Below are 27,699 nucleotides of genomic sequence, written 5' to 3'. Positions count from 1 at the left end.
TAGCTCCGAAACATATCACCACTCTTCTTTTCTGAAAACAGCCCGAGATTAGAATGACCTTCCATCTGAAGTGGCAACCATCATCGACTTCAGGAAATTCAAAACCGCCATAGAAGATCATCTGTATTCATGCCAATTGCCTTTCCAGCGCACACCTCATGTAATGTCCCTTGTGGACCTTTGAAGAACAAATAAATAAACAAATAAATCAGTGCTGTCAACCACAGGTAAACATGTTTGGCCGAATGCATCGCATCGGCAAAACACAGAGTTCTACTCTGTGCGTCACGCCGCTATGGGTGTCGCAGTAAAAACATCGGAGCCGTACTAATCCGTGCCATATGCTTCCGTTCCGATTCCAGCAATTTTTCAGCACTCGGAGTAGACCATATAGGGGCACAGTACGTACTGCTTGCACCAGGTGTGCAGCATCCGGTTGCTGACATCTTGTGATTGTTCGCTGCTACGATCCAGTGATGAAGCATGCTCCGTGATTCTCGATTCACGTCCGCTATAATATAACGTACCTCTGCAGAGGCAAAATTTCTTATCAGGAGTTGCAGTTTAATTGGTTCTTTTTCGCCAAGAGTGACAAGGGTGGACGGCCCAGGTATGTAAACTTGTATTTTTCAGTGTGCATTAAACGACGTCTACTATGACGCAAGCATTGCGCCGGGCCACTTCAGAAGGTGTTGGAGAGATATAATTCATCTCCGTTCTTCCGACCCAGAGTTAGGTTATCCCACACAGTTCGTTGCAAGTTGTGCAAAACATTCGAGCAAGATTATATTTTAACAAGATAAAATACGCCAAGCAAAGGAAAATTGAACGAAGGAAAAGGCAGGCAGGCACTGTTAGCAAGCATTGATCGGATGCCCGGAATGAGTTACGGTAGACGATGCATGATCACTCGTCTATACAACAGTTACTGAGAGAACTCTAACCAGGCTGGAAGTTCTAAGCCGATTATAAGGATGTCGAGTTTCAGAGATATTTGGCACATTTAAAAAACCGTTGTCCGACTGCGCCTTGTTACCTGGCAACAACGGAATTAGCTCTAGGCTGAAGGGGAAGCCAATTTTTTATAACTCGAATGATTGGAGGAATTGATAGCTAGCTTTCTTTATTACGTTATTCAGATGGCCACTGTGCTCAAGAGCCCTTTCAGCAAAAACCAAGGTGCGTTGGACGTTCATAGGAACTTCGGTGGATATCTCCTAGACCACCTTCGACGCCACCACAATTCCCGATGGGTGAGTGAAGGGCTGAGAGAGGCTTTACACAGAGTTGTACTGGTTAGTTTGAGGACGTTTTCGGCTTTCTCGCCAACGATGATGAAACTGTTTTGGCGCATGAACACCACCCGACTGCACATACTATTCAGCACGCAAGTGCCGGTGTCATCGGACATCACCAGCTCTGCATCAGCAGAGCCAGCTGCTAGAAATGGCTATCGCAGCCATGTATGCGCACTGTATCAGTATGTTCACTCCAGAGAGAAAACGATGGCCATACTTTTACGCAGGCCAACTTCTCGTTTTTGCTAACCTTGATGGCACCCATCATGGTGCGCAACTTGACACGTATGCGGGCGAAATTCCTGGCGTTTTGATCTGGCAATCTCGCTCTTCTCAAATCATGTAACTCAAGTAGCCACCAAGAAGGAAGCTGTAGTCATGAAATTAGAAAATGCAAAAAGCATTCCTATACTGTTTTTAGGAAGAGAGTATTTGGTACTACAATATTTTCTTTCAAAGAAATTTTTAACGCGTTTGTTGAAGTAATCAGGCTATATATTGTTCCACTTTTTTGTGCAAACATTGTGTTAAATTCAGAGGACAATTAGAAGTCACAAAGAAGAGGGGGGGGGGGGGGGGGGCAGGGAAGAATTTCAGAAGAAGGGGTTTAGTTTGTAGGAGGTGTGATATCTATGTGCTCAGCACCCATAGCTAACTCTTTCTATCATGGTATTGTTCCTTATATTTGGGAAGCTATGACTACACGTTCTAGAAGCGACCGTGCTCTGCCCAGAAGCAGGTGAAATGTTACCCTTGACAGTTTTAAAGACTATGCGCCTACCTGATGAGAAGTGGGGATAAGAACTGTGTGAGTGGGGTGCGGGGGACCGAAGTATCGGGTATGCGTGCGCCACGCCCGATCGCTCTGTGGATCGAGGCTAATGATGTGGCTGACGGTCGGTGGACAAAGGCCATCTCCGTTTGCTGAACGGGCCCGGGAGCCGCGGGTGGTGAGCCGCAGGATTGGACCGAAGATGATGTCGCCTTCGCCAGTTGCTGATCTGTTCTGAAATCCGCGAGGTGGAGCTCGCGCTCCCAGCTTCAGCCTTTTCGTAGGCTGTGCAGGTGCCGATACCAGCACCGTTACGTAAGCTCCTCCCCTAAAACCTTGCGCAATAAAGGAATATATGGCGATGTACAGTCGTCCAGAAACCTATCTAAAGCTCTCGAACGGCTCCCTTGGGAGTACATTTGCGTCGTTTACGACTGATGAAGGGCTAAAAACAAGAACTTAGCGCGCATGCATATTCGCATCCATCGTGTTTCACTCCTTCTGATCGTGTTTCAAGAGTTTGACGGGGCCGGGCTAGCAGCGGAAGTTCACATAAATGCACAACAAAGCACGCCGCTCGAGTGCTCTAGACAGGTGCGAGGATGACTGTACAGTACGATGAAACAGAAGAGGGATAAAGGGAAGCAGCAGTTATTTTCAATTCTTGAGCACAAAAACGCATACAGAGGTATTCAAGGGCCAGTTCATGAAAAATTAAATATCCGTGCAAGGCTTAAAGTGAGCTGGGAATAAATTCAAAAGGGCGTGCTTGGCTGCATCGGAGTGGTCGTGGTTGGCGACGAGCTGAAGGCAAAGGGGGGTTATATGAGTCGCGCAAGAGGCATATCATGGGCCGGTAGCAGTGCCAAGCTTGAAACACAGTATGGATGTGGAAGCGACGGCGGTAAAATGGACGTTTGGCCGGATTCATGCATTTGAGCGACAGGCTCAATAATCACCGCAATTGTTGGGATCTGCGGTGAGACAATGCGGGGCAGCGTAGACGGCAGGAGAACCCAAGTGGTCGCAGGGTAGTCGCCGGTATGAAGACTTATTTGCTGTTATGAAAAAGAGCGCGATGCGCTTCGCGGTGGAAAAGCGCAGGGATGTCCGAAGGTTCCTACGATGTCGTCGACTGCGCAACCTCATCGTGGTAAAGAAAAACGCCCTACGCAGCAACAGGGCCCTCAACGCTGAAAACTACGCTGGTAGGTCACGTAGGGCGGGTGCGTGAACACTGGAGTGGGAAGGATATCGTGAGCAGTGTAATCACAAGCGTGTCTTTGGTGCCAGGAACGCTTGTGATAAGGATAGAAGCGCCGTGAATTGGTACCGATAGATTTGAGGATGGGACCTAGCCCGTCCTTGCATCAGGTGTGGGTTGCTGCTGCAGGCACTTGTAGGTTCGGCGCTGGAAGGAGCGCCTGAAGCCATCCGTGTGGAAACTGCAACAGAGAGATGTTGCGGCCGCTACAAAAGATGGGCAGGAGTCCAAAGCATCTACATGTGGGTTCTTCCGAGCCTTGAGTGAAGGAGAGAGCTGCGTGCTAGTGGCTTGGTGTGTGTTAGCTGCATACAGAAATTCTAGGTGCGGGTTGTTCTGGTGGTGGCGACGCGAGGGACGGTGAAGGTGTGGAAGCTGCTCCTGGAGCACAGCGGGGTGGCGGCAGTTTAAAATCGAAGTGGCCAACGATTGCCTTCTTTACGCCATCGTAGATAGCAGCGCCAGGAGGTGGCTACCGAAGCCTTACCAAGATACCTTCTGGGAGCTCGCGACTTGTGTGGTGGTATAGCGAAAGCTTGCTGACACGTTGTTAACATGAAAGCTGAAGTGTAGCACGGCCAGCCAGGAAAAGGGGCTTTCATGCAAAAACGTGGAAGGCTCGATAGCCGGGGAATGGTTAGGCTCTGTAAAGGAGAAAGCGGCCCGCTGTGAAGACAGCGCACGACAGCGGAAGCTGGGGGAACATAGCGTAACATCACGGGCAAAGGGCGCGGAAAGGGCAAGGACGTCAAGAAACGGTAGACCGGTCGCGTCCGAAAGCCGGTAAGAAGCAGTAGTCAAGAGATAGAGAAGGAGAGAGAACCTTATTTGCCAGGATGATGGTGATCTTCTTGGCCACTGCTGCCGCTCCAGATGGCCGGCAGTTTAAGTCTGTCGGCGACCTCCTGCACTCTTGCCGTGGCCCGGGGCTGCACGTGAAGCGGCAGGGCCAAAGTGAGGCGAGGAAGAGCTGGTAGCTCAGAGCCGGTAGTTGCGGCTTCGCAGTCTTTAAGGCTGGCGTTCGTGGTCAGCGGTTTGGGGAGCGAGGCTAATAAACGTGGGAGACGGTGGTAGATGCGAACCGTCCCCGTTTATTGAAGGAGCCCAGTAGAGCGACTGATGAACCGGTGGAATGGATCGTAGGTGATGTCGCCTCGGGCAGTTGCTGAGCTGTTCTTAAACCGAGAGCGTTTGACGTCTCGATGCCAGCTTCATGCAGCTTCTTCGTCGGCTCCGATACCAGAGCGGCTACAACACTTCACGTACGGTGCCTGTTCATACATCCACTTAAGCTGAGAGTCGTGCGTGACGTATGCAACGAGAGAGAGAGGGGTGGAATCAAGAGGAAGGGCAACTCATGATGTCCGAGCGTCCCTGTTCGATACAAAGAGTGTTCGCCAATCTTGACATTCTTCATTGGCGTGATATGATGGCGTCATAAGTGCCGTCACTCCCTGCTGATCAATTACTGACACGCATTGTCTCGACATCATGTTACAACGCCAACGTTAACGACGCCGCATAAACGGAGAGGATGCACTTAACAGCTGTCGCTGTAAAACAAACTGTGCTTATGAAACTAGGCACTATGGAGCTGCAATTATCGCGTTACAACCCTCTGCGCGTTTCTCCCAATGATCTTCATTACTCGTCTCTGCAATAGTTCTGCATTAGTTTCTGCTTTATTCCGGTGACATAAATTACGTGGCCCTAAAACTCGTTTCTAGGAATTCCAGAGACAGCCAAAGGAGGGAAAGGAAAAAATGAAGATTAACCAGAATTATGCACTCTTGGTTATCCACAACAGAGAAAGCGGGCCAAAGGGATGAAAAGGCGGGAAGAATAGAGAGGACCACAGGAATTACGAACACACTGCAAGGTACTCAAAATTTCAAAGCAACTTCTGAGTCGTGAGTACTTCATGTAGTGCAGTAGCATTAGAAGGGCTTTTTCTGCCATGTTCTGAAACTCCAAGAATCGTTTATTTATATATATAGCTGACATAAGGCCATCCGCAGGCTCTGAAGCAGAAAGAGAAAAAACAGGGCCGAGGTGTAGAATGCTTTCGAAGACTTAGCAATGCCTGCAAGTGTGAAACCCACTGGGATGTCCATCGTTCCTCCAGAACAAAATATACACTCATACTCACAGTATACTCACAACTCAAAGAAAGGAGGAAACAACCAACGCGCTGACGCTGTCAATTGACTTCTGTACGCTTTTTCGCCTGTGTCATGACGCTGCATTCACGAACCAATCCTGCTTTCTCACAGATATTCAACACAGCTCTTCCTGGGGTTGGTTGCAGGCGTTACGAGGTCATTGAGCCTTGCATACAGTGCCGAGAGACAATCGCTGTGCTGAGCACTGTACCGTCCTAACCCTCGGGCACTGTGAGTCCTCGGACGGCGACAGGAACGAATGTTGACCTTGAAGGCCTGCCAACCATTATGCTGTTTCTTGAGGGCGTTATACCTGCGCGAATGGCTAAACTGTGCCGTACGCACTTCTTTTTTCACTAAGAATTTCTTCTTTCCTCATATATTTCCCTCTTCCTTTTCTCCGAGTGTAGGGCGGTCAACCGGTTTTCGTACTGCATAACCTCTCGGCCTTTCCTTCTCCATCCTCATTCTATCCTCCCTCTTCTTTCTTCTCCCTAATTTTTTCTAGGAACGAAACGAAATGGTCTCTTCTCGTTATTTAGGTTCCTTGCGTGTACGGAGCTATTTGTTTCTTAAATGCTCAGTATTTTTACGTTTACGTACGGAAGTCAGAACCTAAAAATTCAATGCTTGTATTTTCTTCTCCTCATGTTCGCTCCGGAAATACAACCGTGAGACCACCAACCAGAAACGTAACCTTTTATTTGCATTTCAGTGTGAGATACTCAGTGGGAAAGCAGTTGCTCCACCACTGAAGGAAGGCAAGCTCACGGCAAGTGTCCTTTCTCGACAGTCAGTTCTGAACAGCTCCCACGGCACCAATGCTTCTAACATATAAGGCGAAAGCCCAGAAGCATGCGGAGTTCTTCAATATCAAGATAGAAGTAACTCTATGACGACTGGTTCAACAATGATGATGATTATGAATTTTTATGGCGCAAGGGCATCTATCGCCAAAGAGCGCCATTGCGCAATGTGCTTTCAACTACTCAAGGTGGGGTTAAAGACCCACTTTTCGAAGCATTTCACTCCAGATAAGCCAAGCTCCAGGCCAGGGGAAATCTTGTACCCATTGTATCACCGCCGGGTACCCAGCGGCACTCGGCATCGAACCCCACACCTCCCGCATGCGAGGCGGATGCTGAACCACTACCCTCCAGCTTGTAGGGTATCCTACCGGAACACCCTTCTGGCTTCCGTCCCACCTTCCCTCTTTCTCTCTCTGTCCGCCCCGCAGATAAACGCCACCACGCACGAAGAGCGAACTTACGGCGAGGTGGCGGACCAAGTGGCCGCGGTGCACGCAGCCTTGCACCGCCTGGGCATCGGAGCCGGTGATCTGATCTGCATCCTCGTCGCAAGCCGCGCCGAATTGCTGCCCATGTTTTTGGGTGCAGCGTGCGCCAACGTGGGCTGCGCTTACGAGGACCCGGGATACTCCGTGGGTACGGATTATCCTTTTTTCAAATTTTAGGTCTCTCTCGACAGGTGCCCTCATTATCGGCAGAGACTAAAACCGCAGCTCTGTGACTTATTTTCCCGTATTAAAGCGTTAAAACCTTCAACAAATGCCAGTATATATAATATAAAGGCACTACTCATGGTTGGCTCTATTTGGTTAAAATTTCTCAACTCTGTGCCTCTCCTAGTTATTTTCTTTTTTCATCAGATATTGTTAGGACATACTAGAGGGGAAATAATAGTAATAATCATTGGTTTTTGTGGACAGGAAATGGCGCAGTATCTGTCTCATATATCGTTGGACACCTGAACCGCGCCGTAAGGGAAGGGATACCCGCCGCGGTGGCTCAGTGGTTAGGGCGCTCGGCTACTGATCCGGAGTTCCCGGATACGAACCCGACCGCCGCGGCTACGTTTTTATGCAGTAAAAACACTAAGGCGCCCGTGTGCTGTGCGATGTCAGTGCACGTTAAAGATTCCCAGGTGGTCGAAATTATTCCGGGGAAATACGAAAAAAGGATTCTCCAGACAGGAGATCTCCAGACAGAAACCGGAAGACTCTGGAGATATGGGCCGTGAGTTCGCAGCGTGTAATCTGAAGGCTGGCTACGGTGCAGCCCGCTGGCTTTGTTTAAAATCAGACTAAAGATGACTTGCAACACGCAAGTGATTATGATATTGAAGATTACTTTGCATAGTAGCTCAAGGCTCTGTGTAACCCCACAGCAAGCTACTCAGGCGTTGTTGCTTTGGTCGGCAGTTAGGAACACATGTCAGCATGCATCGCCGGATTTGCTGTGCTTCCTGAAGAGAGCTGCCGCCGTAGTGTGTAGCTTATTATACTGACAGCTGCCTTGTAGTCATAATTAAATGCATCATATATGTACACAGCTTTTCTGACAATGTTTCTTTTCTTTTGAGCGAAAAGAGACAAACGGTTTCTTTTCCCCGAACAGGCAGTCACCTTTAACTCTTCAGCCGAAATCTTCGAAATAAAGTAGCAGTAACAGTCTAAAATGCGTCACTCGGCAAGTATTTGGCGAAATCTATAATCATCAAGAGCAAAAAAAGGCATGTTTTGGATGCAGTGTGCAGTGCCAAAAGCCAGAATGCTTCATGTCTAACCTCTACAAATAGAGGGGACACAAAGCACAATCAAAGACGACATTGATTGTTCTGCTTCAGTTTTGCTCATTCTTACTAACTATTCGGTAGGATCACGGACACAATGCAGCTTTCTTTTGCCCACAATGTGATTTGCGGGAATATGCGAGGCGTCCAAAAACCACGCACACTTGCCGATGTGTGTGAACTGAAAAAAAAAAGCCATCTTCTACTGCAGATGTTCTTGTAGAATGGATGAAAAGCTTTGAGTTCGCGGCCATCTGCTGCCAGCCTGACCGTACTGATGAAGCGTTGGAACTGAGGGCCAAGCTGCCAACTGTAAAGGTAATCTCACTTTTCCTATTTGCTCACGAAGAGTATAGAGCACGCAGTGGAGTTTCAAGTCCGCCTCCCTCTTGCAAATATATCCATATCAGCATCTCTTCTGACTTGAGAATTTATAGCAATCGCATCAATCCTAAATTGCTACGAATTTTGTCGATGCCCATGCTCCTTCCCCTTTCGAAACAAAGGTGTAATCTCCACTGGCACCGATATATAAAACTTTCTTTCTCACTCTTTATACCATAACTTATGCATTTTGCAGCACATCATAGCACTGGGTGAACCGGCGAGTCGTACCCCTGGTATCAGAGGGACGATTGTCTCATGGAGCCAACTCATGAAGATAGGTCGTGAAGCCCACTGTTCAGGGCCGCCATCTGTCGAATACCAGAAAAACCGAATATGTTACACGAAGTCTACAAGCGGAACGACCGGGAAATCCAAGATAGTGGTGCACAACCATGATTCACTTGTGGCCAGTGTCTCAGCGAACAGGTGACAAAAATCAACTTTTGCTCAAATATTTCTTCTGTGACAGTTCACTATATTTATAGGCAACTCCCCGAAACCTTGTATTTGTTCGGCGAAAAACCGTAATTCTGTTCTTCGGTCTTCATTACTGCACTGCTTCTTACTCTAGGTAGGGTCATCGCCGATTGTTGGGGGGTAACAAGCAAGAATTGTCAAAGAGGAGATTGCTAGCGGAATATCTACTCGGTATCATAATAAATGGCATCTGCCAACCGGACTACCGCCATAGCTATTATAAAACAGCAAGCACATGAATAAGCAGCGGTAAATGTATTCGCTACAGAGCAGGGTGCATTTTTGCATCTTGCATGCACAGAAAGCGTCTCCACAATTATCACTCTCGCTTGTTATCACGGAATATGACGAAAGGTTAGGAGTCGCGTGGTTTGTTGCGTATTACAGACAGCTAAAACGTCAAGGGCTCGTTGTCGCTACTGCTGATGATGGTGATTACGATTATGAATGTTTATGGCGCAAGGCCGGCATGGCCCAAAGAGCGCCATAACACGAGGTATCTTCTGCTACACAAGTTGAATTCAAATGCTCATTATCCAAACATGTCACCCCAGATAAGCTGAGCGTCACGCCAAGGGAGACCTTGTACATATTACCAACAGTGGGTACCCAGGAACCAGGCTCCGCTGTGGATCGAAGCCGGCACCTCCCGCCCTCAAGGCGGATGCTCGAACCGCTAGGCCACTGCTGATGTTCCACTGTCACTACTGGCCGCAACTCACAGGGACCTACGCTATGTGCCAGTGTTACTTCTGATACTTGCGTTTAGTTGAGGACAGTTATGGGTGCTTTTAGTTATCGCCAACAAGGTTTCATTGTATTCCACGAAGGACATAAAGGCCTGCAGACAGCAGTTTCCAGGGTCCGAAGGCCCCTAGGCTAGCAGTGCTATAGTTAGCTGGACTAGAAATCGATCAGGATTAAACAGCAGGCCCATAGCGTAAAATGTGAGAGGCGTATTATAGCCAACCGAAAACTAAAGGCAAGTAGACGCCAGCGATAACTGCGCTCTCATTCGTGCATGTAAAAAGAAATAACAATCATCCAAACCACCGCCGTCCTCACGAAACGCACTTTTGTATCTTTCTATCCTCATGCGTGGATATGCATTGACCGAGCTGCCAGTATGTTTTTGCCTATATTACTAATTCAATATTTTTGTGACCATGCAGTTGCACAGGTTAGGAGCCCTCGTTATTACTTTCGTGCGTTAATGCCAAAAAGGTCTTTCTCGTTTATTGCCAAAAAATGGCCACCACCGTCTGGAAGACGTTTAAGTAACGAGCGTTAGCTGTTTGGTTTACTATACGAAGAAAGGGAAGAAGAACGCGCCGCTCGTCTCGAGAAACGGAATGTAATACGCTTTGAAACGGGGAGGATTGCCACTATGCTCGGTACGCGTGCACGCACGCCGCCTAGCGGAGCGATCACCGCCTAGCGCCATCTATCAGACAAATTACGATGCACGTCTACCCGTTGTCGAGTTGCACCCCCTGAAGATGTGTCCCAAACGAAATTTGCTTTTTTTTAGGCGTCAAGGTGGGCCTAGAATTCGGCTTGCGGTGCGATATGGTAACGCTTCAATTAGTAATTGCATGTATACAATGTTTAGCTATATATATATATATATATATATATATATATATATATATATATATATATATATATATATATATATATATATATATATATATATATATATATATATATATAGCGGAACGAGGTGTACAGCGAGCCGGTAAAAGGACAATTCTACAACCCAAATTTAATGGCCGCCATCTTAGATTCAAGAAACTGAAACTGTGCCGCCATTTTGTTTCCTGACGCCATACTCACTTAGTTCCACCTCTGTCCAACATACTGGACCGTGACGTCACCATTGGCACGCGACAGGTGGTTGTTTCTACAACGCTTTTGTAGATGGCGCTACAAGTCTCTATGCAAGATGTGCTGTTTTCTAGTTGCTGCCACAGTGCGGTAACAGACCCCACAAAATCTCGAAACGTGATAAGTAAGAGCTAACGCTCTTAAAAGGATATCCGGCTACAGTGCACAAATATTGGTTTGGTCTGGTTTATGGGGGTTAAACATCCCAAAGCGACTCAGCCTATGATGAATGCCGCAAAGGATGGCTCTGAATAATTAGGCCACCTGGGGCTCTGTAACGTGCACTGATATTGCACAGCACACGGGCCTCTAGAATTTCGCATCCATCGAGATACGCCGCCGCGGCCGCGATCGAACGCGCGTTATTCGGGTCAATAGATCAGCAACATAACCACTGAGCCACCGCGGCGGCACGGATATTGTCGCCTGACAAAATACGTCATTCATCGGCAAAAAAAAATAAACTACGTTTTTGGGCCGAAAATGTATTGCATATGCATCTTTCTTCAGTAAAGCATATATCGACCAATACTTAATTAGGAAGCTTTTGAGAGAAACGACACAAAATCGTCTCAGGAATAACGCAAATTATGTCGATGGCATACACTTTCAAATCCTTCCTTGTCCCTTTCCCCGAGAAAGAAAACTGGCTAGTTGGCACTAGTTTATTCTGGCAGATAACGAACGCACGAACCATGAGGCCGAAAGAGCACGAACTAGTGGATGCAGCTCTGCACACACACAAAAATTTTAATGAAATTGAAACGGAATAAATACACTTGGCCACTCATGTCACAAAAAAACACCAAAAAGAGGAGGAGGAGGAGGAGGAGGAGGAGGAGGAGGAGGAGGAGGAGGAGGAGGAGGCGGAGGAGGAGGAAGAAGGACTTTAATGGAACAGGAAAGGTCTGTCTGGTTGTCTGACTCACATGCTACATCAAAAAGAGATGATACAAGATCAATCTAATCCGCGAAGCTCTAAATAAAAGCGCAATGAAAAGGATGGCTTCCTAACACACAGAAAGCTTTTTTTTTAATTCCTCAATGTGATATGCTTCCGAAAGTTCATGGGTACGCTGATACTGATGACAGACCAGGGCAGACAGTAAGAGGGTGCCTAAATAGGTACACCCGTGCCTTCTGTATTGCGGGGGGTGGACCAGGACAGCAGCGCACTTGAAATGGGCCGACACTTATCACACGAGGCACAGTGCGCTCCTAACTGTGTGAATGACATTTTGCCAGTAGTTTGCATTTCGCCCTTAAACTGATTCTGCGAACTAGGCCACGGCGGCTGCGTTTCGATGGAGGCGAAGCACTAAGGCGCCTGTGAGTAGTGCGATGTCAGTGCACGTTAAAGATCCACAGCTAGTCGAAATTATTCCGGAGCCCTCCACTACAGCCCCTCTTTCTTCCTTTCTTCTCTCCGTCTCTCCTTTATCCCTTCCCTTACGGCGCGGTTTAGGTGTCCGCCGAGATGTGAGACAGATACTGCGCCATTTCCTTTCCCCGAAAACCAGTTTGAAATTTTATAACTTGTGCAAAGGTATTAAAGCTCTCGCTGTGGGAAAAAGTTGCTAACCCATCCACTAAACAGAAACAGAAATAATTTCGCAACTTTACAGCGAAAGCTGTAATGCCTTTGTGAAAGCCTTTTAGCAAAAGCAATGCAGGGGGTACAATAGCAGGCGTGCAACGCGTTACATGCAACGTGTTAGGTGGACATCACCGCCACGTACCTCCGAGGGAGCCAGTTATGTGAATTTCATCTCATCAATAACAACGGAGGGTTTAGACTGCGAATAAGACAACACTGGGAACTAGGCTATTTGTTTTGTTCAAGGGGGCCGTGGTGTCCGTGAAGTATGCTGGGATTGCGATCGAGCCGAAGACTGTAAGAGGAAGACCGAGTGTGCACATGAGTGTACAGACGCCAAAACGGGCCTATGAGACCGGGCATTCGGGCAGTCTCCCGTGAAACGTCAAAATGGGCCTACCGCTCCAGACCTCTCACCCGCTAATATCAATCAGCTTTCGCTGATTATGCGCTAAGTTGACAAGTATAGATATAATATTTTTGTTGGAGATTTCTGTAAAGATATCTGGTGGGACCAGCACATGTCGCACATATGTACTGGAGGCTCATTACAGAGTTGTACGTGCGACGTCCCCATATCAGTGAATTTTCGAAAAAAAAAATGACCGACGATGTAACTTGGTTAGGCCAAATTAGGCATAACTGTGCTAGCACTAGTTATGCTTAGTTTAACTTGGGAGTCTTAAGTTCCAACTCAAGGGTGGGACGCGGTAGCCTTAACGGGTTAAGACCCATGTATAGGGAATCGGTCATTCTCTACTTTCACAGATCGATGGGAGTCTTCATACCAGTCCTGGCGCAGTAGTGCCGCTGCGAAGCGATGCGCCACTGTCCCGCGATGGCAAGTGCTGTACCCTGTCGTGACTAATCATAATTTAACTTCCACCTGCCATGGCAGGCAGTTTGCTCACAATCCGGTGGGCAGGTTGTGCAAACATTGCAAGGCCACTTGACTAGGGAGCATGGCTGCCAACTAGGCGGGTGGCACCTACTCACCCAGCTCTTCAAGCTCGTAGAGGGACCGGGCAAACATTGGCGAAATCGGCATGTGAGGGCTCTAGTGCCAGCGAACTAAAATGAAAAACTAGAAGGCACATTTAACCTGTGTCTTAAGGGTATAACGTGATAGCTTTAATGGGTTCATGTGCATATATACCGAATTAGTCGTTCTTTACTTAACGTTGATAGAGTGCTGGAAGTCCTCAAACCACTCCTGGCGCAGTGGTGCAATGGTTAAGCGATGCGTCACTGCCCGGGCAGGTGACACAGCCACCGGTGGGGCTTGTGAGACCCAGGTCGCTCTTCCCGAGCAACTTCTCGCGACTGCAACGGTGCGCAGTTTGCTCGCAATCCGTTGTGCAGGTTTTTGAGCCGTAACAAGGTCACGTGACCTAGATGGTCCGCCTAAGTTGCTTCTTTAGGTATTCGTCGCTCACAGCTGTCCCGTCAGTTAACACCGTCTACGAGTATTTCGAGAGCCAATCTCGCTCCAGATCCTCCCACCTCACGGCAAAAGGCTAAACTGCTCTGATGGGAGTTTCGCCTTAACGCCGTGAGGTGCCGGCAGTCATGTGCTGAGCGTAACGCCCCGCATTTTCGGTAAACTGATTACAACCGTTTTCCTAATTGGACAATTAAAATTTAAACCATAGCATGGCTGACCACGTTGCGTGATTCCTCCCTTTTTACTTAGAGCTCCGGGGTGCATTTCCTACTTCTTTAGAGACTGGATTTAGAAGGACCACTCTAGCAAGAATACTTGCATCAGGAAAACTTTAAAATCGCCGAGCTTTGTATTCCTTGGCCCTGGTGATATCATTTTGCTTTGCTTCTTGAATTTTGGCTCACTAAAAGTGTTCGTCATGTGGTGTCGGCAACAAATTTCTTACCAAAAGCATACATGCCTGCACAGAAAATATAAAAAATTTTCTTGGCCGTTGCTGCTTGCAAAAAATAGCCTGCTCGGTTTTGTTTTTGTTTTAAACTCTTAAGCGCTACTAGGCAGACGTTTCCCCCTCTTCCTTCTGTGGATACGCTGAAACTTCAGTCTACTGCACAGGGACTTTTTGTTGGCATAATTTCGCAGTATTCTTTTTAGCTGCTGTTGGGTTACCGTTCATGCCATAGCGATTATTTTCGCAGCCATCCGCAACACATGGGTCTAACAACGGAGGATGTTATGCTGTGCACCAGTTCTCTTGGTCACGTGTACGCTTTGTTCGACTGCGTAAGCAAAGCCATCGTCCAGGGGGCCTCAACTGCCTTTCTCGAGAGTTCGAACATTGAAGTTCTTCTCGAGGCGCTGCAAAAGCACAAGGCAAGTGTCTATTGACCAGAATGGCTATTGATCAGACTATTAGACCAGACTATTGACCACGCCGTTCACACAGGTGACCGCACTGAGCACAGTTCCTTACGTGGCCCAATGCCTCCTGGACCACCCGCAACGCAGCAGCTACAACCTTGGCCACCTGCGTTACGTCACAACAGCAACGAACTACATCAGCGAGAGCGTGGCAAAGAGGCTGTTTCAGGAGCTGCGCCTCAAAAGTTACATTCAGCGTATGGTTCACAGTTGCTTCCGAAAGAGATCTCATACGTTGGCAGATGAAATGAAAATTCGGAGAGAGAACTTTGTGCGGGACATGCACTGACTTCGCACAGCACATTGGCGTTTTTGTATTTCGGCTATCGACATACGGCCGTCGCGGCCGGAAGTTAATAACCCGCGACCTTGAGATCAGCAGCCGAACGCCAAACCCGCACAGCCACCGCTAAGGCTTCCATGATCACCTCACGACATTGAATACTATGTATCAAATCAAATCAAATCAAATCAACTAAGCCCTCTCAACACGACTGTCACTGATAATAATCACAGCAAGGTGAACTGGAACACTCATGTTGCCAGAAGAAAGTTGTTGGCAAGAAAATAAAATCCTGCTGGCGTATGATTTCGCACAGACATCAAGCAATGTGGAGAAAATGTCGCGCTTTTCATATCTGTCTTTAAACAAAGCTTGTTGGTTTGAAGCTATGTTACGTACCGAGCACGAATGATGACACTTGATTTTACTTGGATTTAAATTTTTTCAAGGTGTTCATAAATAAAGGAGGGAATAGAGGGTGCTTAAAATGCGAGCGCAATCTGTTCCCACTTAACCGGCGCTCATATACATGCAAACAAAATTGTTTTAATACTTCCAACGTTACACCATTTTGGTATGTAAAACACTGGCTGATTTTGTTTTGTGATTTGAATACCAAAGCAGTGACGCTTGTCGACGGTTCAATCAGGAGCATTAGCGGTTTAGACTCAGTAAGGATGATGCTTTCAGCACACTAAGAAATGGAAGGCTATTTACTTTTGCGGAAAGGGAGGTTCCACATTACAGTTCACCACTGCTATTAAAGGATCTAGAGGGAAAACTGCTAACAGCAGCGTGAAGCGTCAACGAGCGTGAAACAAAGAGCACACAGAAACGTCAAGTGCTGCGCGTAGCAAGCTACCTCTACCGGCTGCGCCACCAAATGGTCAAATTAGGTACTAAGTTTCTAAAATTATTAATAAACAAGCCAACAGCAAAGAAACAGTAAGTAAACTGCACGTCACACTTTTATGATAAATTAAGAACTTACAGCATGCAGAAAAAGTAATTTTCACTTCAAGCGGTTTAAAACCATGTTAACATAGACTGTAAATTGCATCGCCTTCGAGCGAGGCGGCACCAACCAGCAAGCTGCGGCGTGCAGGACGTGCGAGAGATTTCGCACGAGTGGTCTGCACCAACTGAGACAAGACGGCGATGGAAGCATTCGCTGCGAATTCGGGAAGATGCTTTCGCAACATGAAACGAAGCCTGTGTCATCCACTGATGAACTCACACAAATGTGTCTCTCTTAACTGCTTGCAGTCTACGGACAGACCGAAATTGTCTTCATTGCGGGAGGACTCCGTGATGGCCCGCCCAGATTCACCTCTATCGGCCGTCTTGGAATGGGTCATGAGGCCATGGTGAGAAATAGCCTTGTATACCCAGGCCACCTCAGCCAACCATGAATGCAAATCTTTGAGGAGCTCTAATCCTTTCTTTTTTGAAAGCAGGTTCTTCAGTGGCCCTGCAGATTAAAGGGACGCTAAAATGTAATACTAAATCAAGCTGAATAGATTAGTGACGCGTAATACAGAATATATTATTTTATCAAAAGCAAAGCTCTGATAGACAAGAAAATTTCCTAAAAGTAAACAACACCTGGCGGCACCACTTGTTAATTCCTACAACTTTGACTGGTGTCGTGATTTCTACGCCAGCCACGATTGATTGATCGCTTTCTCGTACAGCGTTATTTCGACGGCAGTGGGAAAGCAATGTCAGAGAACCGAACGCCTGTTATTGGCACTGCGCCTGTAGAATTTTTTTTAATGCATTATGCGAGTGGTTGGTGTGCATATGAGTACGCAAGTCCCAAGATGCTCTCTTTCAGAAATTAATACGCGCATGCTGCCTCGCACCGATATAGTGCTCTGCCTGACGATTTGCAGTCTTCTACTCTTTTTCTTTATGTTTTTTTACGTGACAGATAAGCTCCCGTTCAGCGAGGAAATCGCCGTAGTTGCTGACGTTGGCATGTTCACAGAATCCCGATTTATCGAGAGGGCCGTGACGTCACACGTTGAGTTATTGAATGAACATTACTAAAACTTGAGTTAAGTTGTGATTATGGGGTTGCAGCATTACTCAAATTTCCTTATGGTGTGTAAGCATGTAAAGTAAATAATTACACTGACAAGAAAATTGGGATATTTAGGAATCGTATCCGTACGCTTCGGCTGCAAGTCAGGCAAGACCTCTTGACAGTCGAGGCACGTTACTTGGATGGTAAAGTGGAGACCTTTTGTGTCTTGTGTTGTATCACGTGGTCTGGTATGCCTACTGATGTATGGTCCGTTTTATGGTTTTATGCAGTTTATCGTCCCTAAGCGACTGAGGCTTTGTGGGACGGCGTAATGAAGGACTCTGGATAATTCGACCCGCCGGGGTCGACATCGCACAGTACATGGGCCTCTAACAGTTCGACTGATGTGCTGATTTGTGCCAATGAGTGTGTTATAAAGAGAGAGGTACTAATTAACAAAGAAAGTCGCACATCACCATTAGCGCCTCGTGTCATACCCTTAAAGGGACCATGAAAGGACAGTTACTCAGGTTAGGAAAGCGCATGAGCGAGCGATCATCACTCGTCACCGCACGGAAAAATTAATTAATCTACCTTCATTAACACTGAAAAGATATCAGCGATGAAAAAATATGCTTCTCATTGCAGCCCTCAACTCATACACGCTGTCTCATCAGAAAAAATATCAAGAAAACAGGTCGGGACTGCAGCCCTCCCTGTCCCATCATGCCCCATCCCGGAAACGCCATCTGGGCACGGGCCCAATAAGAAGGCTGGCACAGATTTCGCACTAACGTCCTCGTGGTAGAGGCGGCCAGCCGATTCAATTCAATTCAATAAAGGTGCTTGAATTGAATGAACTGCGCGGCCGAGAACGCGCGATGAGGTGTTACCCTAATCGGTTGCAAGCTACTGCGAGCAGCAATTTTTAATATTTCTTGTAAATTGTAGAGTGTACTCAGAACTTTATATTTGGCTCGAATATTCTCAAAGCCTACCTGTACAGACCTGTTGCACTAGAATATCACCACCAAAATTATTTCAGGGTCTCTTTAAGACCGAGACGCAATCAAATGTTACCGCTGCTACGCCGACTTAGAAACAGCAGCACTTCACCGCCAATCCCTGTTTGGAGGCAGCAACAACTTATGTCAAGGAAGAACGTTTTATTAAAATCAACAGTGCAAATAACGCCCTCAGCATGACCAGGAACATAGAGACCAACGATAAGCCCCCGTCATCTTCACCGAGATAACAAGGAATAAACAATTACGAATATGCAACCGGCAGCGAAACGAAATATTCTTAAAGGGACCGACAACTGACCAAACTTGTCATAAGATAATGGCTGGAATGAAAACATCTTGCCTCATATTTTAAGAACCTATAGCGCAGAAGTATCGAAAAAAAGTTACAATTCAGCATGTTATAAAAATTGCACAAAAAAGTAAAGTGCCATCTCGAACTGAAATATTGCCATTATCGAAGTATTTCATCCCGTGGCCACATAATTTTAAAATGATACTGATTTGTTTGATTGCAGAGTTGTTTTTCTTTCAGGAGTGTTTTTCATATTTTGTTATAGTTTACGGTCCTTCCGGTTCGCAGCCGCCGCGGTGGCGGAGTGGTTATGGCGCTCGGCTGCTGGCCCGAAAGACGCGGGTTCGATCCCGGCCGCGGCGGTCGAATTTTGATGGAGGCGAAATTCTAGAGGCCCGTGTGCTGTGCGATGTCAGTGCAACGTTAAAGAACCCCAGGTGGTCGAAATTTCTGGAGCCCTTCACTACGGCGTCTCTCATAGCTTGAGTCGCTTTGGGACGTTAAACCCCCATAAACCAAACCAAACTTCTGGTTCGCCGTTTTGATGAAAGACGACAACGCCATTCGCATCGCATCGCCGATGATGTGTTTTAGCTTTCGCCACTAGATGGAGCCATATTGTTCTGCATTTCCTGGATGCAGCGATAATTAGTCAACCAAAACTTGTCGGCAAGGCGTACGTCAGTGTGCCGTAACAGCTTCTGTTCCGGAAGCTCAAATGTCCACTTCTCAATAACAAAACTCTCTAATTACTATCTGGCGGGAGGGAGCTATATTAGTTTCAGACAGTTTCACTGATAGTTTTTAGTAGACATAGGCGGGCACGTCACTTCTGCCGTCGTGTAATCGCCATCCCGCCCGCTGATCATGGTTTCCATCATCTGGGTACATAAAAATAGGCGCATTCACTGATAGGAAAATTATCGACAAAAATCTTCTACAGCGTTTCTAACAAACCTGTAGCAGAATCGAGCCCCTCAGCAAGTTTTCCTTGCACAAAAAAAAAACGGTGCTTAAAACTCAGTTGTTGGTCCGTTTAAACATTGCGCAAAAAGTGTCCGAATTTCCCGCCCGCGACGAACGGACAAGCACGGCGTACGCTTCTCGTGCCTCGGTGTATGTTTGGAAATAATCTCAGGTTCTTTTCGGAATTATCAGTACAAAATGCTCTCGGAACGGGTAAATACACAAGAGCATTAAAACTTTATTAATCTGTCGCACTTGCTTTCGCCCATTTCTTCTAAGGAATGCTTGAGACGCGGGCTGAGAGGAATGGACTTACGCCAAAAGGTTGTGCTTTTTCTCCTGGCAGCTTTTATTTCACGCGTAATACTTGTCCAGACCTAGAAGTTTTTGTACCCGCAAAAGAGGTGCAGGCTCCGCACTATAGTAGGATGCAACTTACGAGGTCGGCAGTTGGTAACACCGGGCACGGTCCGCAGCGTCATGAACGTATTACTACGGCGGCCAGTGACCAGAGTGAACAAAACAATTTTTAAAGTTTGACTGTATCAAACAAGCCAGAGGCATCAAAATTCTTGAGCTTATAATTTTTTATCGTGCTTAACTTCTTGTTCAGGCAACAAGAAAAACATGTACAACGGTCTACTTTTGTCAGAGAGGAATCCTCTTCGGCGGTCCTGAATGTGGACGAAACTTCACTGCAAACTTGAGTTGTATCCGACTATATGGTGCGTTTTTCAATTATGCTTTTTAGTTTAACAACCACTGACGTGCACGAAAGCTCCTCTGACTTGGGTCGACGCAAAACAGATTGGATAGCAAATCACTTGAATTGCTGTGCATTGTTCCTCACTGAAAGCGGCAACGAGAGTGCATCCAAACAATCACTGTGCACTGGTTCGTCGATCGCAACGACGTTATTGTCGGCGTATCACGCTTGAGGACAAACAAAACACTGCAGAAGTATGCGTCCGCGTCCACCGAGCATATTGCACTGCTCTCACTTGACTTGGAAATAGGCGTGTACGCAGAATTTCTCCGCTTGCTTCAGATGCTATGTACATGTTTGTTGCCGAAAACACCAACCTGATGACGCCCTCATGACACAGTGCAGGTTAAAGATCCCCAGGTGGTCAAAATTAACCGGAGACCTCCACTACGGCACCTCTTCTTTCCTTTCTTCTTTGATTCCCTCCTTTATCCTTTCCCTTACCGGCGCGGTTCGGGTGTCGATCCACCGACGCAGTAACCACGAGCTAGTGCGTCATTTCCTGTCCTAAAAACCAATTTATTAATTTTTACCCTCATGTGCACGGGACACTGATTCATTGATGCCTAACCCACACTGAGAGTGGATTATAACTGACTACGATAAACATTGAACATGAAAGCGTAGAAGCATCCTATGGAATGCAACCTGTGAAACAGCCTGAGAACTACCAGCTGCCGTCGGTGCCATCTCGAGACAACGACGACATTATTTCACCGTCACTCAGGCTCGGTATGCTCGCTCTGGTTGGCCGGAGAGCTCTGAGGAAGACGAGTATTAAAATGACACAGCTGTCCTCTAGCGACACTTTCCTTCTCAGAAAAAACTTCGTCATTGTTTTCGATGAATAATCTATCCAAATTGCTCAGTTTGTTATTTCCCTTTAGTGCCCCTCTAACCTTGTTTGATTAAATCTGTGCTCGCCACTTCCTAATGCGTTACGGCTATTCAGACTGTTTGGCGCATAACTGTTCTTGATGTACTCAAAACGTCGCTGCTTAGACTACATTTACCATCTCTGGCATGTATGCGACTTCATACCTATACTTAATCACGTAGGTGGTGGACACCGAGACAAGAGAACCGCTCGGCCCAAGGCAGCAAGGAGAACTTGTGCTGAGAGGTCCCGGCCTTATGCGAGGCTACTGGGGACGGCTGATTGAGTGTGTCACCGACGCAGGAGGCTGGTACAGAACAGGTGACGTCATGATGCTGATGACTGCGTTTCTATTAGAGCTGATGGTCTGCACCCCTGAACAACTAGCTCAAATGAAAGTCTTGCTTCAAGGGGGTTATTGTTAGTGCATGCATTTGTCTCGTGTTATAACCTGAGGAGTAAGCAAAATAATTAGAAGTATTAACTTTATAATGACCTTTTACAAGCTGGGAAAAAACCTTAATCGACAAACACGATTGCGCTCCACAATTGGGGGTAACCCACTTCGCCTCACGAGCTCACTTACAGATGCACGGCCATATGCGTTAAAAATAAATCTAACTGCTTTAGCTGTATTCGCTCTAATTTCTGAATGTTTGTTACCGTGAAAGGGTCCCAGATGATTACAGCATATTCTAGTAACAGGCGGATGAGGGAATTGTATGCCAATAGACGGACACTTGGTGGGGATGACTTTAATGAGCGCCTCAAGAAAAAGAGTTTCCGCATTGAATTTCCTACGACAGCGTCTATGTGTTTTGACCACGAAAGGTTGTTAGTAATCCATAGGCCCAAATACTTATACTCTGTCACCTCTAATAATGATATGTTGTTAGTACCGTACACAAAATGAAGAGGTATTTTCATGTGTGTAATTTTCATAAAAACGGTTTTTTTTAATTAATGCACATCTGTCATTTGTTGCACTATGCAACCACCCTCGCTAGGTCACTATTTAGACGTACCTGCTCATCAACTGAAGACCGAAGAATACGACGAATCTTAGGCACACGGTCACACTTTCTTGCAGAATAACGTGGAGAAGCAAAGAGAGCATTTTCATTTTGAAAAACAAAAAAAAACTTTTTTCTTCTTATGCTAATAAAACTAGCAAGCAAGGCAGTTATGTTGCCCGGTTATACGAAAAGCATGTGGTGTTTATCCAAATGGCCAACCTGAATCCTTGTCGTGTTATACTGTCTTTTTTTATATCACCGCTTGAAAATGAATAACTTTGCGAAATTCGCGAAGTTGCGAACACGCAGGCGTTCAAGAAGAAAAAGAAAGGCGGTGATAAGAACGCCGCATTTCTATACATGTACTCCACAAGCGCGAAAGGTACCCTCATAGGAAAGTTTTCCTACATCCCAAGCGGAAAATAATTGGTCCCATCAATGCAACAACAAATGTGCTTACCTTGGCCGGTGAGGTGCTTTGCTAGGCGCTCGAATCTCAGCTTGTTTTCTTGTCGCTCTTTCCTTTTTACACCCGTCTTCCTTTTTTAACCATGCAAGGCAGCCAACCGTAACACCCTTCTGGCTAACCTCCCTGCCTTTACTCTACCTCTGTTCTCTGTCCCTCTGCGCTAGTTCCTGCAGTATTGAGTTTAGTAAATATGGCCAGACGTAAAACAAAGCGCAGGAGGACACCAGTGAAGGTATACTTGAGATTTGTCACAACGAAATATGTACTACATATGCCTGTGTTCACTTTGGTTATAAGCCGAACCACTTTTTAGGCACAGACATAGCTTGCGCGAACATGCACGCTGTTTTGGCTAGTAATTCTTTTTCTCTAGTTCCTACATCAAATAAAGCCATTCTTTCAGTAGTCTTCGAGCACGATAATTCAATTTAAGTTTACACGCCAGCTTTTCTTCTCTTCTGTCACCGGGAGAAGATGAAGAAGAATTGAAGAAAAGAAATATGAAATCAATATTCTTAGCATTATTTAATTACTGTCTTGGTGACCAGTCAGTGATGCAACAACTGGCCTGCTGGAACGCTGATTCGCCTCTTCAGCTTAGTAATCCACCTCCGCAGGTGACGAGTGCTACTTCGACGAAGAAGGATGGCTGTACCTAGTGCAGCGAATGAGCGAGTTCATCTTCTATCGAAGTACGAAGATACCGCCGGCCTACATCGAAGCCGCCCTCGTTCAGTGCGCCGCAGTGAAAGACTGCGCGGTCGTGGGACTGCCGCACCCGGAAGATGGGCAGTTACCGCACGCAGTGATTGTGCCCAAGCCCGAAAGTAGACACCTCGGCCCGGAGCACTACCTACGATTTGTCGAAGGTGGGTGCGAAAAGCTTGCCGTCCTCAATATTTCCTCTCACAGTTGAAGGGCGTTATATTAAGCGCTTCATACAAAATGAATCTTGCTTTCTTTCTTCACTTAAATCGGTGTGTAGAAGGAAATGTTAGCGCTCGCCTTCCCTTTTTGTGAGAACGCACTCACACCTAAACGTGAAGAAAGTGAAAATTAACACAGAAGGAAACCACGTTCCGTGCAATATATGCGCACAAGTCGTTAAAGCTATCGAGACTGCAAACTGCAGACTGACAACCTCTGCAGAATTGCTCGTTGAGTAGCACATCACCTCGCTTGAAATTCCGGGCTGCGTTTGGTTTGGTTTGGCTCAGTTTGGTTTGGTTTGGTTTATGAGGCTAAACATCCCAAAGTAACATGGGATAAGAGGAATGCCCTAGAGAAGTACTCCGGGTAAATTTATATGACCTGAAGTTCACTAACGTGCACCGACATCACGCTGCAGTGTGCTTGAGCGCCTTTCATTTCGCCGCCATCTAAACGCAGCCGCCGCGGCCGGGATCGAACCAGCGTCCTCGGGCTCAGCAGCCTAGCGCGCTTACCACTGAGTCACTGCGGCTCTTTAAAATTCAGGACTCATACTGTTACCCAATTAGGCCTCTGATTTTTCTGACATATAAACTAAGCGCTCAAGCAAAACCACCAATATTGCTTAAACCCTTAGCGACCGTCTAATATTTAGCCAATATTCTGGATTAATTTAAAATTCGATAATTTTGTTGAACTTCTGCATAATCACTTTTCAACCCTCGTTGTATTGCGCGGCACTCCCGCGGGGTCCATTTTATGATCTTTTGATATTATTTAACCCTCTAGAAAAGAAGGGCGCGCTTACAGGCGTAACTGCGAAAAAAAAATAATTTGAGAATTCCACCTCAGTATGAGGCATGTCGTTGTACGAAGTGCAGGAGTATTATTGCATGTGTGGCATTGCGCTTGCCGCTACACTTTGCACCAGAAAAAACTGTTCGAGGGGAGGAGCGGAGGTTCAGTTGATATCTGCCTGCTGCCCTTTTTGTATTAAATTGCCTGAAGGTGCCTCCATTTTATCCGCTAGCGAGGCATCCAACGACTTCTTCCACAAGGTTCTCTCATCTTCAGTTATAAAGTGTCATTATCCATTCGAACTTATGGGCGAGCTACAAGTGGCCCCAGCGAAACAAGGTCCTATCTAGGAAAGCTGTTTTTAGGTTGTCGTGGTATGTGATTCACCACAAGTTACGCCATCCCAAGCTAAGCCATCACGATTGCCGCCGCAAACAGGACGAAATACGGAGAAAGACACCTTATTAGCACAGCTGCCGAGTGCGGAAGCACATGTTTCACCACTAAAGTCGCGAGTATGCCCACAGGGTCAGTAAACCACGAAATCTTCTTTCGTGCAAGATGCACTGATATATGTTGTGTTCTGTTAAGGCGGCTGCTGCAGGTTTGAGTTAATTGCCAACAGAACACGAATCGAAGCACTCCGGAGTGATTCGGTCGAAGTATATGCGCCGTACTGAGGAGTAATTCTGAGCGTTGCTTGTTGGGCGAGTTGGTGATCCGTAATAATAGAGCAGCGCGTAACAATACAGGACAACAGGAGGAACACAGAACGACACAAGCGCTAACTGTCAACTGTTTATTTCTTGTCGTTGCTACATATAAATACATGAACCACAGCATGAAATGGGAAAGAGCGATATGTAAATAGTAGGTTAAAAAACATGACTGCAATGTTAATGAGAGCCAATCGGGCCATCTAAGCCAGCCCTGTCGCTACTGCAAGATCCAGTCTAAGAAACGGGGCCGTCCAAAGCCGTGTATGCCGCTTTTTAAAAGGAGCCAAATTATCAAACGCCACAATGATAAGCATGTCAGAGAGATTATTGAGGCTCGTAATATTTCACGTGCAGGCAAAAATTGTGTGAGTGTGGCATCACTGGCACTATCAGCAAGACATCGCTTTTCTAAATCGATGGCAACCAGCGAAAGGCTGAGTTGTATAGCTTGTATCAGCTGACCTGATCGCTCTTTCCCACTTCATGCTGTGGTTCATGTATTTATATGCTGCAACGGCAAGAAATAAACAGCTGACAGTCAGCGCTCGTGTTGTTCTCTGTTCCTCCTTTTGTACTGTTTTGTTATGCGCTGCTCTATTGTTAATTCTGAGCTTTATCGATCTTAGTGTGATATAAAAAGACGAGCAGCAAACTATTCAAAGACTGGAGTCGTCCTTGCGGTGCGCAATTTTTTGCGTTTTTCTCAGTTTTGAAGCGAAAAGCTTCACTACGCTAGTCAACGCCGCGCTTCACTTGAGCCGGCGTATGGTGGAGCACGAGTGGCGTACAGCGCAGGTGCCCGCCACCGACTCTTTCTCTCTCGGTCTCGCTCCCTAGTGATTAGTGCGCATGCGCCACCAGTAGCACTGAGCCACAGGTCTTCCTCCGCTCTCTTTCTTATTTCCCTCCCTCCTTTATCCCTTCCTCTACGGCGCGGTTCGGGTGTCCACCGAGATATGTGAGACAGTTACTGTTTTATTTCCTTTCCTCAAAAACCAAACAAAACAAGTGAGCTGACGGCGTTCATAGAGTTTTTTGGCGTTGACAACTTTGCCAGGGAAATTAATTTTTACGAAAGGAAAGGCACAAACCGGCTCCGTGGCTCAGCGGAGACCTCAATATCGCTTCTATATACGTGGCTTGGTGTTCAACCGCAACAGCCTGCTTTGATTGCGTTCCGCACATTGGATAGGCAGCGCGCCCTCGCTACCACCATGGGAGGTGGCATGCAGCGCTAATGCATTCTGGCTACATCTCGCTCTCTCACCACCGCCACATATACCAAAACATGAATGAGCCGTCCACCTATCCAGAGAGCCAGTTATGCGCCTTTCCTTTCCTCAAAGTCATCGCCGTCTAGAACATTGTCAACGCCAAACCCAATGAACACTGTCAACGCCGACATATTTCGCTTTGTATATCCTGGATTAGCCGAGCTAATCTACATTAATTTTTTTCGGCTCTAGTGTACGTGGCAGGATAGAGAAATTGAAATTAAGAGTGAAATTGGTTTTAGGAAAGTAATGATAATAATAATTGGCTTTGGGGAGAAAGGAAATATCGCAGTATCTGTCTCATATATCGTTGGACACCTGAACCGTGCCGTAGGGGAAGGGATAAAGGAGGGAGTGAAAGAAAGGAAGAAAGAAGCACCGTAGTGAAGGGCTCCAGAGTAATTTCGACCACCTGGGGATCTTTAACGTGCACTGACATCGCACAGCACACGAGCGCCTTAGCGTTTTTCCTCCATAAATACGCAGCCGCCGCGGTCGGGTTCGAACCCGAAATGGCGCAGTAACTGTCTCACTTGTCTCGGTGAACACCCAAACTGCGCCGTAAGGAAGGGATAAAGGAGGGAGTGAACGAAGAAAGGTGGATGGCTCCGGAATAATTTCGGCCACCTGGAGATATTTAACGTGCACTGACATCGCATAGCACACGGGCACCTTTTTGCGTTTCGCCTCCATCGAAACGCGGCCGCCGCGGTCGGGTTCGATCCCGGGTACTCCGGCTCAGTAGACGAGGGCCCTAACCACTGAGCAGCCGCGGCGGGTTAGAAGGATAGAGCGCGCGTAGCCTTCTGTGGAGGTCCCTGGCGATTGACTGACGAGCTTTTCCTGTCCAGCGAAAGGTGTTAAAATCATACATATATAGGTTCCTGATTTGACTGGCATTAAAGGCGTGTTCATCTTTCTTTCTCTCTCTGTTTTCTTTTTCATGTTTCATTTTGCCATGCCGCAGCAAGCGTTCCCAAGGAGCTTCGACTTCAGGGAGGTGTCACACTCGTCGACGAGATTCCACGAAACAAGCTCGGCAAGTTGGTGCGGTGTGATCTTCTCGAGTGGGTGCTCGAACGACGAGCCAACAGCAACTTGAAGTGAAAGCTTCGGAACGTGCAAGGGGTGCCCCTTTTGGATTGATCGGCCCTGAATGCACCTCTCAGAAACCATTTTGCATTAAAAATACACTGTTGCCACATGCTTCTCGTAATACAAGAGTACCGACGTTTGGGCCAGTTGGTATTGATTCATCTTGAAGAAACGTAGCAGCATGTGTGTCTATTTCGTCCTCGTTTTTTCGTGCTGCTACGTTTTTTCAAGAGGTTCTCGTAATAGATTTCGAAACAAAAAGAATACAGCTAACTGCTTTAATATGGAAACAAATTCTTCACAGGCGCTATACGTCTTCGTCTGGGGAGTACAAAAATTTATCATGCTGTGTGGAA

The 27,699-nt window shown here is 46.8% G+C and overlaps 1 protein-coding gene across 1 annotated transcript; it reads left to right on the top strand.

Annotated features, from left to right (window-relative positions):
• The first annotated feature begins 338 nt into the window (after window positions 1–338).
• Window positions 339–27,699, top strand: LOC144094568 (uncharacterized). Its single transcript, XM_077628487.1, has 11 exons — window positions 339–610; window positions 1,140–1,253; window positions 6,734–6,941; window positions 8,300–8,406; window positions 8,669–8,901; window positions 14,579–14,753; window positions 14,827–14,998; window positions 16,351–16,451; window positions 21,225–21,363; window positions 23,145–23,396; window positions 27,216–27,699. The coding sequence occupies exons 2-11, from the start codon at window positions 1,140–1,142 to the stop codon at window positions 27,353–27,355; spliced, it is 1,641 nt and encodes a 546-aa protein (XP_077484613.1). The 5' UTR covers window positions 339–610; the 3' UTR covers window positions 27,356–27,699.

Source organism: Amblyomma americanum, chromosome 6, assembly GCF_052857255.1.
Source record: "Amblyomma americanum isolate KBUSLIRL-KWMA chromosome 6, ASM5285725v1, whole genome shotgun sequence".
Taxonomy (NCBI): domain Eukaryota; kingdom Metazoa; phylum Arthropoda; class Arachnida; order Ixodida; family Ixodidae; genus Amblyomma; species Amblyomma americanum.
Note: the sequence above shows the minus strand (reverse complement) of the source record. Positions and strands in the feature narration are given on the sequence as shown.